This window comes from Centruroides vittatus, unplaced genomic scaffold (genome assembly GCF_030686945.1).
Source record: "Centruroides vittatus isolate TY-2023 unplaced genomic scaffold, ASM3068694v2 contig_799, whole genome shotgun sequence".
Taxonomy (NCBI): Eukaryota; Metazoa; Arthropoda; class Arachnida; order Scorpiones; family Buthidae; genus Centruroides; species Centruroides vittatus.
Window position 1 is genome coordinate 28,584 of NW_027122516.1, and position 15,584 is coordinate 44,167.

General features: G+C 26.8%; 1 protein-coding gene across 4 annotated transcripts in view; it reads left to right on the forward strand.

Moving 5' to 3' along the window:
* LOC136981871 (scm-like with four MBT domains protein 1) overlaps positions 1-15,584 on the forward strand; it is a 37,358-nt gene that overhangs the window by 10,025 nt on the left and 11,749 nt on the right. For all 4 annotated transcript variants that reach the window (XM_067278244.1, XM_067278246.1, XM_067278247.1 and 1 more), the window contains exons 2-6: positions 8,836-9,017; positions 13,147-13,287; positions 14,107-14,198; positions 14,281-14,521; positions 14,692-14,780. In XM_067278244.1, the coding sequence (XP_067134345.1) occupies positions 8,855-9,017; positions 13,147-13,287; positions 14,107-14,198; positions 14,281-14,521; positions 14,692-14,780 (726 nt within the window). In that variant the 5' untranslated portion in view covers positions 8,836-8,854. The remainder of the gene's footprint in view (positions 1-8,835; positions 9,018-13,146; positions 13,288-14,106; positions 14,199-14,280; positions 14,522-14,691; positions 14,781-15,584) is intronic.

Sequence of the window (15,584 nt, forward strand, 5' to 3'; positions counted from 1 at the left end):
ATCATTTCTTTATGACATAGTAAATGCATTAAAAGTAGTACTCATGGTATAGAAACCTAGATATGTAGTCACTATAAATCATAATGTGACTACATTGTATATTACCCATAATATATAAAGGCTGATGATTTACAATTTCCCTTTTTCCATAATCAGAAAAGTAATCAAGTTTATATTTTATTGCAAGTTATATAGTTTTTGTTAATAAAAACAAGTAAAATACTATCTTAGTTTTTAAAGTTAAACATTTTGTATAATAACTTTTTTGTAATTTTTTTCTATTAAATTATTTGAAAAACTCTTTTTTTTTTAAATTTAAAGTTATAACAAAACAAATTAAAAAGAATTCTAAACACATCATGATAAACATCAATAATAATTTTAAAAAGAAATTAATATTTACACGAATACTTATCATACGTATATTGAAGTGAATGTGTTTGTTTCGTATATCAGAGATTGTACAGTACATTTTGTTTTTCAAAAGGAGACAAATTTATGTCAGAAATAAATCAATACTGTTTGTTATTTTTAAGTAAATACAGTACTACAGAAAAAATTTTATATTGATTTTAAATTTGAATTAGTTGAAATAACTAAACTTATAAAAGTAGCCTTTTGAAAAATCTCCTCCTAAAAATATTAAAGCATTGCTCTTTGTTCCTAAAATAATAATTTTTTTTATTTTTAATACAAATAAGTATATAAAAAGTATATTTTTTTTATTATTTTCTTTTATTTTGTCAAGCTTACAGTCATCTATAGGTAGTAAAAACACTATTTGCTTTCAGATAATAATGGCTATATAACATTACATTCAAAACATTTGATTATGATTTATGTAACATCAAATTAGCAACAGATAAAAAATTGATTGTACAATATTATAATTAATTTTTTATGTATTGTCACTTGAATAATGAAGCATATTAAATTAACTATGCAACATTATTCAACTGAATCCTTTATTCTAGTTATGTCTTATTCAAAAACTATCTATTGCAAATTATAAAGAAAAGCAGGAATAATTTTCTTAATTTATTACTAAATATACTAATCTAATAAATTGTTTTACGCAACAAATTTAAATGGTAGTTATTGCAAGAACTTTAATTTGTACAGTTAATTAATTAAATTTAAACACATTAATCTGATATCAAACAAATTGAATTATAATTGCTATTTATTTTATATACAGTCAAACCTGTTTTTATGCGCTCTTTTTATGTGCGAATTCATTCCATTTATTCTATTATTAATACCATTCAGCTGATTTTATATAATTTTATTTTTGCATAATCAATAAGTCACAAATAAAACCAAAAAGTAAACAAGGATATAATAAATATTTAATTTTTTAATAATTATTAATCTCTCAAAACATTAATGCACTTTTTTTATTGTTCTGCTTATCTTTGAAAAGTCATGTAAGAATATCTTAGTTATAGCTGTATCTCATTTTTAATTTCTATGTCTTAGAGAAATGTTTATCATCAAAGTATTGTTTTTGTAAAATGAACAAAACAAAAATTAATTAAATCTGCATATTAAGATTAATTAGCAAGAACTTTATATTTAAGATTCACATTATAAATCTAGCCCATAGCATCCCCAAAGTCATAGCACACAGGGGGCCCCAAACTTTTTTGACTGTTGAGCCCTTAATGATTCTTCAACCCTTTTATTGATTCTCTTTTCTTCTTTTTCTTCTTCTTCTTTTTTAATACAATTATTATTATTAACACTGACAGAAATAGAAATGCATTAAAATACTGGCTCATGGTGCTTCTTCATAAAGTCAGAAGGGTTTGTGATTGCCATACAAGACCGGGTCAAATCATAAATCCAAGAAACTACAAGAAGTGCATCTTAAAAAACACAACACTTGTAGGAAATGCTATATCATGCACAAGACAATATAAAAATAACATCAGTTGCAACCTTTTAACACAAACTGACTACTTACATTGACATAACCAAATAGCAAATACATCACATGCTTGTACAGTACACAAACACATATCCAGGAATTATACTATAGATACACAGCTCAAACACTTATAAAAAATTCACACAAAATATACTGTAACCAAGCCACAATCACAGACAAAACAATACATCACAACAGACATCACATTCATTAACAAACAATAAGAAATTACACATATCAGGCATGGGCAAATGCAGCTCTTTTTGAGTTACATGCGGCTCTTGCTGAAAGTGTTATCCTTCCCAGCCTTACCATACCATCCTCCACGACGGTACAGAACTGCGACTCCCATGCATTTTGCAAAACCTACATTTCGGCTCCCATTAAACTCTTGCTTGCCCACCTCTGACATATATAATAGACATAGCTGTTCCAAACATTCAGAACTTGCCCATGAAATAAAGCATCTGTGGAGAATGGATAAGGTACAGTACTTATTGTGCCAATGGTTCTTTCTTGCACAGGTGCCATAACTCATAAACAAAAGCCACAAAACATTACGGCTTTACAAAAACATACATCATACTGTAGAACTGTGGTTCTCAATCTGTGGTCTGTGGAACACGGGTGCTCTGTGAAGCCACTTCAAGTGTTCCATGAAAAATCAAATATACAATTAAAAATTGTTGCAAAAGAAATATCAATACAATGTAAAATAATTTTTGCATGCGAATTTAATCAGCAAATGCCAGTGTTGTCATCTACTAGACCGAGTGCGCTTGATTTCAAAAAGGTTTGCCACCCTGCTTTAAAGATGACATATTGTAAGTGTTCCGTTTGAAATGTCAAAGTTTAGTGTACCCCAACTTCAAAAAGATTGAGAACCACTGCTATAGAAGGCTGCTGTACTAAACACATTACATAGTCAGGAAATTTTTAAACCCGGATATATATACAAACAGCATGTAAACAAATCATTTTTCTGTAGTTATGCCTTGACTTTAGTCTGACATATCACTAAATACTTGTATATATGCTGTGTAGGATATACTCCACTAACACCAAAATAATAATTAATAAATAAATAAATTTGGTGAGCCAGTATTAATCTACAGACTGTTTTCATAGAAAAGATCTATTACAATGTGCAAATTTACAATTCCTTGAACTATCATACACATAATCCATTGAACTATTAATTTTTAATGAACTGTTTTCAGTTGACCCTTGAAAATACCTTATCAACAATGTTTGAAACTCCTGATACATGCAATCAACCCAAATTATAAATATAATAAAAATTATTGCTGGATTAACCTTCTGGATAGAACATTGCTAATTAATGTAATAAATACAATGTAACTTGGACTAATAGTAGATAGTTGGGCATCTTTTTACTAATTTAATAATTGCATTTGATTATTACAAGTCTAACATAACTTTGCATGTTCAACATTGTTCATATGACTTTCTAAAGTAGTTAAGTAGCTTTATGACAGTGTTTATCATGGACAATAAACATCTATGAATATTTTTGAGCAAATGTTTTTTCACATTATAAAAAATTCATCATAGTAAGTAAATAAGTAATATTATTGTAAAATAGAGCAGTTTTCTGTAGATTAATATCTGATGCTGATAGTCTGATTTTGAATTGCAATTATGAATCTCTTGTTCTTAATAAATATGTCTGTATAGATTAGCTTTGAAGAAATTTTTGGAAAACATTAAATTTAATGTGCATTCGATAAATGTTTTTAATTCATTTTTATAAATTTACAGCTGTAGTTATTCTATATTAGTCTAATAAAATAAACAATACAATCTTTAAAAATGGATAAGTTTGGAGATTTAAAGTTTAATATTCTACAATGGTCATGTTTTATCCATATTATTCTATTTTTTTTACTTATATATATATTTTTGAAGAATGCACATAGTTTTAAAAAATATGTAGAGATTGGATGATTTAAATTTGTAATTGTGTCAACAATATTTTTATTATTTAGGAAAGACGTGAATATATGTACAGCAGAATTGATGAATGTTGAATTTTATATTTATTTTTTAATTTTCTATTAGTATGTTGCAACTGTAGGAATATAAAATACCATATGTTTCTATTCTCTATTCTGAGCATGATTGAGAGTCCATTTTGCAATTGAAAATATGTATGATAGTGAACTTATTTTATGTTTTACATTTATTTAGATTTGCATTTATGAGTATATACACTGACACTGTTCTATGGAGTCATACTACATTTGTTTAACATGTTGAAAGCAAGTAGAGAGCAAAGACAATATTAGAGATTCAGAACACACTGTCATGTTATGCTTACCCTTGTTAATATATTTTCATTAGGATTATTGATTTGTAGTTTTAATGATGTTTTGTGTTTTCATAAATGATGGATGTGAATTTCAGAATTTTTAAAGTATGAATTTTCATGTTTAGAATACATTGCCAGATTCTTTCTTCTAAATAATCAATTTGATATTAACTTCTTCTATGTCTTGGAACCTTCTACAAAGTCTACATGACACTTGGACATTTCAGTCTGTGACTGTCTCAGTTCGAGCTTTTGTTATAATTCTACCGTTCAAAAAACACATAAGCTGACTCCATCGTGCTATATTAAATTCCTGATCAGCGTTGACAACAGTTCTTACAGGGATTGCAAGAAGATGGAATAAGACACTCAGGTTTGAATTAACTATATTTATGGGACTGTGATATTAACATATTTTTTTGTGTATCTGATGCCATCTGCTGATAATTTTAAGTTCACAGCAATTTGTTTACAAGTGTGACTAATCTACACAAACATTTCTGTTCTACTGGTTTAAACCCTTTTGCTTTTGTATGTTTAATTAATTAAACAGTTATGTTTAACTTTTGGACATCAGTGTACATGTGTGATGTTTGCCAATTTATATAAGTTTTTTTAGCTAATAAGAAACATTAATGCTAGGTTAAACTGTTTTCTGAATAATCTTACTTGTTAGATTAATTTTTATATTTATAAGATGATGTGATGATATTTTAATTCAAGTATGATTATTTATTTATTAAGAGTGGTAATGTATTGTTTCAGCTGGTTCTCTTTATTTTATTAATTTTGAAAGATAGATTGATTTTGTTTTCAGAAACTGTAAGCAAATATTTATTCAAACTTTTATATAAAAGCTGCATTTGACTGTATTAAGTAAATCGTATGGACTCACAAGAAATATATATTAAAAAAAATAATAATAAATAAATAAATAAATAATAATAATAATAAATCAACTACTGTCTTAATGTCAATTTTGCTTGATGATCTGAATCACATTTATTTTTAAGTTCTTCTAGAGAAGTTTAGTTAAATATTTGTGTAGAATGTTCTTAAAGAAATATGCTAAATTTTAAAATATACAGTCATCCCTCAGTTATCGTGGTTAATAGGGACCAGAACCGGCCGTGATAAGTGAAAAACCGCGAAGTAGTGTCACCCTCTCATTTTTAACGCGATCGTCGCGGGCAGCTTCGGATAGAGCTGGGGTAACTGCAGGAGGTGGTGTAGAGGCAGCAGAAGGAGTTTCTGCAGAACGTTTTCGGCACACAAGGAACATCGTGATGGGGAGTTGTGACCATTGTTTTTTTTTCTGAGCAAAGATGCCCTTGTACAACGCCATTACACCGTCAATACGGTTACTGAATTCTACAGCTCTGACCATGTTGTCGTCGATTTCTTGGGCCAATCAGCTAACGAGATTCGTCTAGGAAGGAACATCTAGGCCAATCAGCTTGCGAGATTCCCGAGTCGGGAGGGATATCAAATGGCGGGATGCTAGCCAGCCAATCAGAGACGTGGATTTTGAATTGTGTGGGCACTCCCTGCCTTCTGCTAGTGTGCGAGCAACTTTCGCGCCATAATTCCTCAATTTTGAGTTTTTGATGAATATTTTTGAACAATCCGCGATATACTGAGGCCGCGATAAATGAAACGCGAAGTAACGAGGGATTACTGTATAGTTAATATAAAATAAAAATATTTTGAAACCATAAAATATCATGTATTTTTTTTTTTTTTTTATATTATGAATAACAATTCAAAATAAATTTTTTTATATTTGCCAAAAGCTTATAGAAAGTTATATGAAAAGTAGATCTTATTGTATGAATAGAATATAACAATTTTAAAATAATGAAAATCAATTTTTAAGCTGCAGTTAATTATTCATCCGTACATAGTTTTGTTTTTATTAGAATTATTAGTTTTTTAATTTATTTGAATACATATATTTTTAAATAAACAAAATGCTATCGTTACTTGATCGAGAATAAAGTTATTTTTTAATGCTTCTTCAATTTTATATAATTTTATTAATTCTAATGAGAAATTATATTTTGCTAAATCAAGTACAAAATTATATACAGCCATCATTATAATTATAACTACACATTGAGCTTATTTAATAAAGATCATGTAATGCAATATATATATATCTAAATTTATGTTGTTAAGCATGTCTGAAACAAATTATAGTATTATCTTTTAAAATATTCTTTTTTATTACTTTATGTAATGACAAATTTTATTGAAATTGAAATAAAATTTCAAAATTATTAGTTAAAATTCATAACTTTTACTTAGTTTTCCTCATAATTGCATTAAAATTTCAAATGCAATTTTTCAAATCTAGCATTTGATGAAAACATTCTTAGACTGTTTTTTGTAATTTTTACTTTCCTGATTGTAGTCATATCAGATTCGACACTGAGTTTTTGCAATTCTTGATATTTTAAGACCACTGAACCCAAAAGTGTCAAATAAAGCAGGGGTGGAATTATTTGTGTGCGTGTTGGCATCTATTTCATTTAATATTTCAGAATGAGATAAAGATTAAGATATTAAATTTGGTATGGTAACTCGTATGTAAGGGACATTGATGCTATTAAATTTTGGTGGTTAAAGGTTGAGGAGTTGGATAGATAAGGGGGGGTCATGTCATATCATATCACTTGAGATATGACATGACCCCCCCCATCTTAATAAAGATTTTACTCATTATTAGCATTTGTAATTTTTTTATAAAACTCATCACTATCCTCAAAATTAAGCTTTCTGCCATTTTATAATAATTAATGATATAAAAAGTTTTTATAACAAAATCTCTAACACATACAACTTTGAGCTAGTGTCAGTTTTATCCCACTTGTTGCTGGAGTTTTCTGTATGATTCCTCTTTTGTCTATCTATAAATAGTTTTTCGTGATTTATGTAAACGTTGATTTTTTTTTTAATTCTTTTATGTTCCTAAAGTAAACTGCTCCAAATAATTTCAATCCTTTGTTTACAATTAGATTAATTTTATGTAGTAAATAAATTGGCTGTCCTCTTTAATATTCGATTTTGATTATAGAATCAAATATGTTATTTAAATAACAATGAATAGCAACAAATAATTTATTTATACATTTTTGTAATGTTTTTTGGTTAACACTTTACATATAAATTTTTTTTTTTTAGTTTTTATTTTAAAAAATAAAAAGTTATGATTTTTCAATTATAAAATATTGGAATAATTTAAGATTCCAAGTTATTTGCATTTTAAATATGTAAAAATTTATTCATTTTGATTGGTCTGTGCACCCAGATAATAATATATGCACATACAGTACTGATATGTTCTTTTAGATAGATTTAGCATTATTAGGCTAATTTATTGTTTATATTTGGCTAAAATTTTTAAAAAATATTTTGATAAATGATTTTAAATCCATCAAATTATAATTGATTTATTCTGGTTCCATTTTCAAAATACTAGCAAGGTTGAGGCTGAAGTTTTAAATGTGAAAACGTATACGTCGGACGTTCGGCACCACTTTCCCGTAAGCCTAGAAGTTTGACAATGACGTTTGGAATGTCGAGCATGATTCCACCAACTTTCCAAACACCATTGTCAAACTTCTAGGCTTACAGGAATGCAGCACCGAATGTCCGACGTACACGATTTCGCATTTAAAACTTCGGCCTCGACCTCGCTAATAATCTGTATAAATGTCTCTAATCAATTTTTCGTTTTTTTGAATTTTAAAATATTTGACTTTGAATTTAAAATATCTTATAAACAGTTTCCTCTTTTTAAGTCGTAAGATATCAAACTTTTGCTTTATAACTAAATTTGAAAGCAAATTTAAGATGCCTTTTTTTTTTTCTAAAAAATTAAGAGAGGAAAATAGACTTCAGGCAGCTAATAGATGTGTCATTTGTTATCTATCTAGTTATTTTTGACATTTGAATAATAATCAATAAAAATAATAATTTTAATATGGCTAAATTTTCAAAAAATATGTACTGAGATAATTAATATTTTTGTGTAATTTAAAGATTTGTTGGGCTGTCTTTAATGTGAATGCGCTATCACAATTGAATTTCGTGCAACTGTTATCAGTTTTATTATTCTTACTCAAAAATACAGAAATAATCTTTTCGGTGAATTATGACAAATTTAACGAGTTCAAAATTTCAATATATATATATTTTTCTTTGAAAAAAAATATATTAATTTTTAAAAACTCACTTAAAGTAATGAAAAATTTTTATTTTACATATTGATTTATTTAATTTTAGATAAGTGTCTTATTGATTTACAGATTGTTTATAAAGTCTATTTCTGGATTTCTTGTCTGCAGATTTTTTCAGTGTTGGATTATTTTATTAACGCTTCTAATATTAATTAATTACTAATATTTATCTACTTTAATAATAAAATAACTTGATTTGATTTACATATTTATTAACGTTTGCTTACTGAATTATTTAGTTAATTATGATTAATTTTTTGAGTTTTTTTTTTTCGAATATATAAAAATATGTATTTTCTGGACTGTTTGTTTACTAAATCTTTTATTTTCAGAAGATTTGATATTAACGAAATGAATTCTGAATTTAATAATGAAACAGATATAATGCAATTCAATTTTCAAGACGATGAATTGAGAAATCAGAGTGATTCGAACAATAGTGATAATGTGTTGGAAGCATTATCCCTCACGTCGTCGCCTCAAGAAGATAACAATGCTGATGATCAAATAGATGGTAAATTTTTGCAGATTTTAAAATATAGAAATTCTCTTTGATATACTATTTTGTTTTTAAGTAGTGTTTTAATGCTTATTAGTTGCTGAGTGGTTCTGTTGCTAAACACTGGGAGTTCGGTCGCGGGTTCGCACCGCGCTTGGATGGGTTGGCCACGTGGAGTTTTCCGGGTTTTCTCCACATTTGTAACACCTGAATAGGGGCCAGTTTCCCTTACAAGACCTCCCGGAAGGCATTTCTCCTCACATAACATCGCACACCAGAGAAGGCAATGGGGACCACTCTGGTTGTAACTTCCCCCAGGATACACCTTGGCGCCTTACTAACCATTTATTAACCTGTGCCAGATGCTCGCTGACATCAGGATTTCTAATATGACACGCAGAGAGAGAGTGTGTTTTAATAGTTTAATGCTTGGTTATTAATTTATATATATATATATATATATATTTTTTTTTTCCTGTTATGGTTGTCTAATACTTTTCTACTAAACTTTCTTGGCAAAAGTATTCTAATCTCACTTCTAAATAAAGCTTTTTTTTTCTTTTTAGTGTAAAAATTAAATGCTAAATACATTTTTTCAAAATATTTTAAAACTATTGAATTTTAAGAATTGGAATACATTTGAAAAGTTTTTTAAATATTTAAAAAACTTATCAGATTAATCTATAAATGAAGCAAAAAAAATATTTATATTTTTTTCTGAATTAAAAGTTTTTTCCCCTCTCTCACTGTGCTTACATATCATTAAGTTTGATGATATATTGATCATATAATGAGATTGAACTTTTTTTTTTCTTTCTTTACAACAGATGAAGAATATGGATTTCTTTTTCTCTCTGCAATCAATATATTCTACCAAAATATATATATATATATATTTGTTTATGAATTTAATTTTGCAAAAATTAATATTTTTAAATTCATTAAATAATATTAAATATAAAAAAATTATTATTTTAACAATTTAGCACTTTAAAAATATAATAAAAAACATGTTTTTTTATATTATTCTATTGAATTATTTATTTAAAGAAATATTCAAAAGAAAAAGTTGTTTTCTTTAAGAAGTGCATTATTAATTAGTTAATGTTCCAATTTTTTTACAAACATATACTAAGATTAATAAAGAACTGTTAAATAAATTTCCACCACATCATTTGTCAGTAAAAATATTTAATATGACGTCTAATAATCATTCAAAGTCAAGAAAATTTTATTTAACTTAATTATTTTCGGAATTCTTACATTCAATTTTCAGACGTTTTGAAAATATTTAATTTGTGTTTAAAATTTTTTTTTATTTTTAGAAACTTTTTATTATTAAGTTTGTTAAAAGAATGGAGAGTCAATTTTAAATATATAAGATTTAATTTTAAAAGATTATGATATATAATAAATTTTATTTCATTTTTACTATAATTTTAACTTTGATAATTTATTAAGTAATAAAAATACTTTAAAAAATGTTTTATTATTGAAATATTTCCATACAAAAGATGTACTGTGCTTTTCAAAAATGTTTTCCTTTGTAGTACATATAAAAAATTCTCTTCTTTTCTTGTAAAATTGTAAGTAAAATAACTGTACCTTGTCTTACGTCTAGAGTATATTAAGGCCATTAATAAATAAGCCTGCAAAAAAACAATAATACAGTAGAGCATCGATTATCCGACTTAATTGGGGACTGGGGTTGGTTGGATAACCGAAAAGTATGAAAAAATACATTATTAGTATAGTGTATTAGGCCTGGTTTAAATACTAGCCTCCCTTTCATGGTCGAGCCAGTGCTGCCAGCTAAAACATGCAAAAATTTAACAAAAATAATATTAAAGTAGCCAAGACATAACCAAATATTGTAGCGCCACATCACTAGCGGAAATTTGAATTTGCCGACTAGAACGCGGTCGGTTAACCGATAAGTCGCTTAATCGAGGGTCGGATAATCGATGCTCTACTGTAATAGAAAAGGGGAAAAATAAAAATAAAATTATCACGATAGAATAAAATATTATTTGTTTACCAAATATTTCTCAGTTATATGTCTAAAAATATGTTCACGATACGATGTCTGTTTTAATTCTTAGACATAATCAGTACGAAGTATGATACGCCAATCAGATTTCCATTTTCTATTATACTGTTTTATAATGTGGATAACTAATATAATAGATAATATAGTATCTATTTAACTTGAAAATTAATCTGGCATTATTATAATAATCTAGATTATTAGAATAATTATCTGGGCTTGTTTGTCTGTATGTATTCAACTTATATGTAATCACATGTGAATTTGTTAAAGTATTGCTACTTATTGAAAATATTAAAATAATTAAAAAATTTATTTGCTTTTTTCAGTTATTATTAACATGATATAACTGTAAAAAAAGTTATTTGAATTCATAAGATTATTCTTATAACAAAAGATAAAGAAATTATTATAAAAATTGAAAAGGGCATAACTCTGTTGTAATCTAGCGTGCATTTCTTTTTGTCTGAACTGACATTTTCAGCCTAGGACCATTCTCAGATTGAATTATGAAGAAATAGAATTATAAAAATTCGAATGCGATATAGATCAAATAAGAGTGTATGAAAATTTTAAATTTACAGAATACTTTGCATTTTTATACATAATATAAATATGATTATTTTGATTTTCTTCTTCCCAATATATCTTTCTATGAATTTGGTATAGAATTGGTATCTGGAAAGGTTTTTTTTGTTCGAATATTGTATAGCTTTCACTGTATTTAGTGTGTACTAGATTATTATTACTCTTATAGCTGTGTTCACAACCGAGGATCAAAAGTTAGAGAGAAGTTAACCAATAAGCATTCACATACTGAAAGTAAAGCAGGTGATGATCAGTTAACTTCTAACTTTAACTCTTGATCTTCTGTTGTGAACATGGCAGTAAGTGTTTGTTTTTTTTTTTTTAATTTTAGTTGACAATATTGTCTTCAAACCTTGAGAATACTGCCACAGCCATATTACATTTCTTTAATTTACTCAAACAAATGATCGCCTGAATCAATTTGCCTGTAAAACCATTATTATCAATGATTAGATACTAAGTAATTTGGTACTAATAGTAGACATTAGGCACCATCTCTTAACTAATTATTTTAGGTGCTATTTCTTATTTAATAAATTATTAAAAATTATAATTATTAATTTAGATAAGAGATGGCCCCTAACATCTATCTCTAGTACCAAATTACTTAATCATTAATAATAGCAGATTTATAGCTCAATTGATTAAGGTGATTGTTTGGTTGAGTATCTATGTATTGGTCTTCAGGATGTTTAGTATATCTTTAATTTATATCTCTTCTCTGTCATTACTAGTATTAAAACTGGCAATTGGCTCATAGACTTTACATGATGAATTTTGAGCTCAAATATCTCAGTTCATAGATTGGCTTTTAAAATTCCAGCTTCATCACGACATCAGCCTTGCCAAGTTCTACGTATTTGCAAAAAATCATGCGTATGGTTGCTTTAAACTTTGGTCATAGACAAAACACTTTCTGAGTTATGAAGAATTGTGCTCAATAAGTAGGAATTTAGAATCAATTTTTAAAAAATCATCCAGTAAAACAGTTAATTTTATTAGTAGAAAATATTTAATTATTTTAAAATATTTTAATAAAATTCATAGTTAGTTTGCTTATAAATTTTTAATATGGTATTATCATTGCAGTATTTTTTATCATTCTCTTCACAAAATATTTTGTGAAGATTAGAAAATAAGAAACATACCTATTGTATTATAATATGTTACTTCTCAGCAACTAGAGGTGTATTCTAAGTTTTTAGTTTCAAGGAATTGATCACACCCACAAAACAGAACTTTATTCATGTGAAAATGATACATCAACAAAAAAGTTACCAACTGTTACTATTTATAATGGTTTTTTCCAATGGGATCTTTTACAATATTTTCAATAAACAGAAATATTTCCAAAAATATAAATAATTTACAACTGCATCTTAACTGTACAATGTAGCATTCAATAATTTTGAAAATTTTTAAGACGATTATAACAAAGCAATATAATTGTAAAAATACATATTATTCTTATATATATATATATATATTTCTTTTTAAATTTATTAACAGGAACTAGATTATCCACTGAAGTTTCTACAAGTACTGACAGTACAATTGATAATGATTTTACAAAAAAGTCTGGCAATGAAGAAGAAAAAGAACTGACATTAAGAAAAAGAAAATTAACAGACAGTACTGCTGAAGAAGATGGTAAATATGTTTTAATTTCTAAAAATTAATTATTCTCTCTACTACTTCCTTGGTTAATGGATAAATTATTTTAAAATAAAGGTAACTGAAATATTGTAACACTTTAGTTATTTATGTATAGTTTAGAGCAGTGGTGGTCAACTTCAGATTCAAGAGCTGCAACATACAACTTTTGAAGTGGCAAGAGCCTCACTTTGTGTGTAACTCCCTATCTCCTCTATAGAAATTATCAAACCAAGCTCTTCTCCATAACACTGTGTTATGGAGAAAATTATAACATTTTATTCTGTAAGAAAACATAAAATATTGGAAAATTAGATTAAAAAATAGTAATGATGATAAAATACATTTTACCTTAACTTTATTTACTGCCACTAATGTGAACACTGTAGAAACTTATGAGAAACAAACAGTTCACATAACTGATTAGTTCAATTTTTATAACTGGAACAAAACCAGTTACAGAAATAGCACTGTACGTAATGTGATTATTGAAAAATAATATTCGTTGAAATATACCATTATTGTCTGTCTTGTAGGGGGTCACAGCAGCAGACCTTGTTGGCCACATGCTGGGCATCACTGTTTAAGAGCAATAAATAATTTTTATAAATAAATCATTGTATAATTTAAAATTCTTATCTTATTTTAAAGAAATTTAAAGATAAAAACCTACAAATTATTGATATTATTTTGATTCCTTCCGAACAAAATTATTGTAATGTTTTCATTTAATACATATCAAGTATTTTTACTCAGTAATGTTTTTATTCTAATGCTGTTGCATATTATCTCATATAAATCTAAATATATTTATAGAGGCTTCAGATGGAAATGAAGTAGAATTCTGTTGGGATGACTATTTGGATATTTCATCTAGTATTGCCGCACCAGCTATAACCTTTGTGCATGTAAGATTATGCTTATTTATTTATTCATCAAACTTATTTTAGTTTAGTATTTATTAATATATTTTATTGTTCTGTAATATAGGTAGAACATAGTCTCGATAACATACTCAAAGTAGGAATGAAATTAGAAATACCAAATTCCGAACCACCCGAATCTTACTGGTTAGCTACCATCATAATGACCTGTGGTCCATTGTTGACTTTAAGATACTTAGGCTTTGGAGAAGATCGTAGTAAAGATTTCTGGTATGATGTAAATAACAATGAAGTTCATCCTCCTGGCTGGTGTGTGAAAAACAATATGGAACTATCACCACCCGAATGTAAGATATTACTATTTAATATCCTTAAATTATTATCTTTAAGTTATATTGACTTTAATATATAATTTAATTAATGTCTTCACTCTGTTTATTAGTAATAATATATAAAAATATGTTTTTAATGTTAGATTGTTTCTATTTGATCTAATAGTTTATTTTGTGTAAAACAGGTGTAAAAGAAAAATGTCCTGATTGGAAAAGTTTAATTGAATCTGAAGCAATCCAAAATGAAAATGTTCCTGAAAATTTATTAGAATTGGTAATATTTTTAAAGAAAAATGGATATATTCATTTTTATATTTATTAACACTTTCAGGTGCCATAATTCTGTGGTCTGACCTTTGTTAACCTTTTTTAAAATCTTGTGCATTTGAAAACAAATAACTTTATGGTTTTTATGACCAGTCCATGTTAAAGATTGGTTTTTCCCATTTAATTTGATATATAATAAGTAAATATTTGTTGATACAGATTTGATTGTTCTTAATATAAATATAATGTATACAAATGCAAAAACCAATATTTTAGCCTTTATTTATAATTGCACTATTTGAAAAATGCACATTTAATTCTGATCGGGTAATTGTTTACTTTCATTCTATTTATTATTTTCTGTTCTTTGACGAAGATGTGTGATGACATTTGCAACAAAATTTTACTTTTTGTTTTGTTTATTTGCCATTTTGGTAAATATGCAAATTTGCATACTATTAAAAAGTGCATTAATCCACAATAATTTGATGTTTATACTTACTTACTTATTTGTATGTGCATTTTAAAAGAACAAAACATTAAATTATTTAGTAATAATAGTAATAAGGCTTAATTTCAACAAAAAAAAAAAAAAGGCAAGAAAACCTTTCGTTGTGAAAAAAATTCAATAAAAGTAGCAAAATTATGATATCAATTTCAAATTTCAATCTTAAAATGTTGTCAATAGATGGAGCTAGAAGTATACTACTTACGAAACAACAATCATCATAGGAAATACAAGCAGACATGTTTAGACCAAAGGTTAAAAGAAATTACCAGTATATTTCTGGGTCAAAGGTCATTCCCGTAT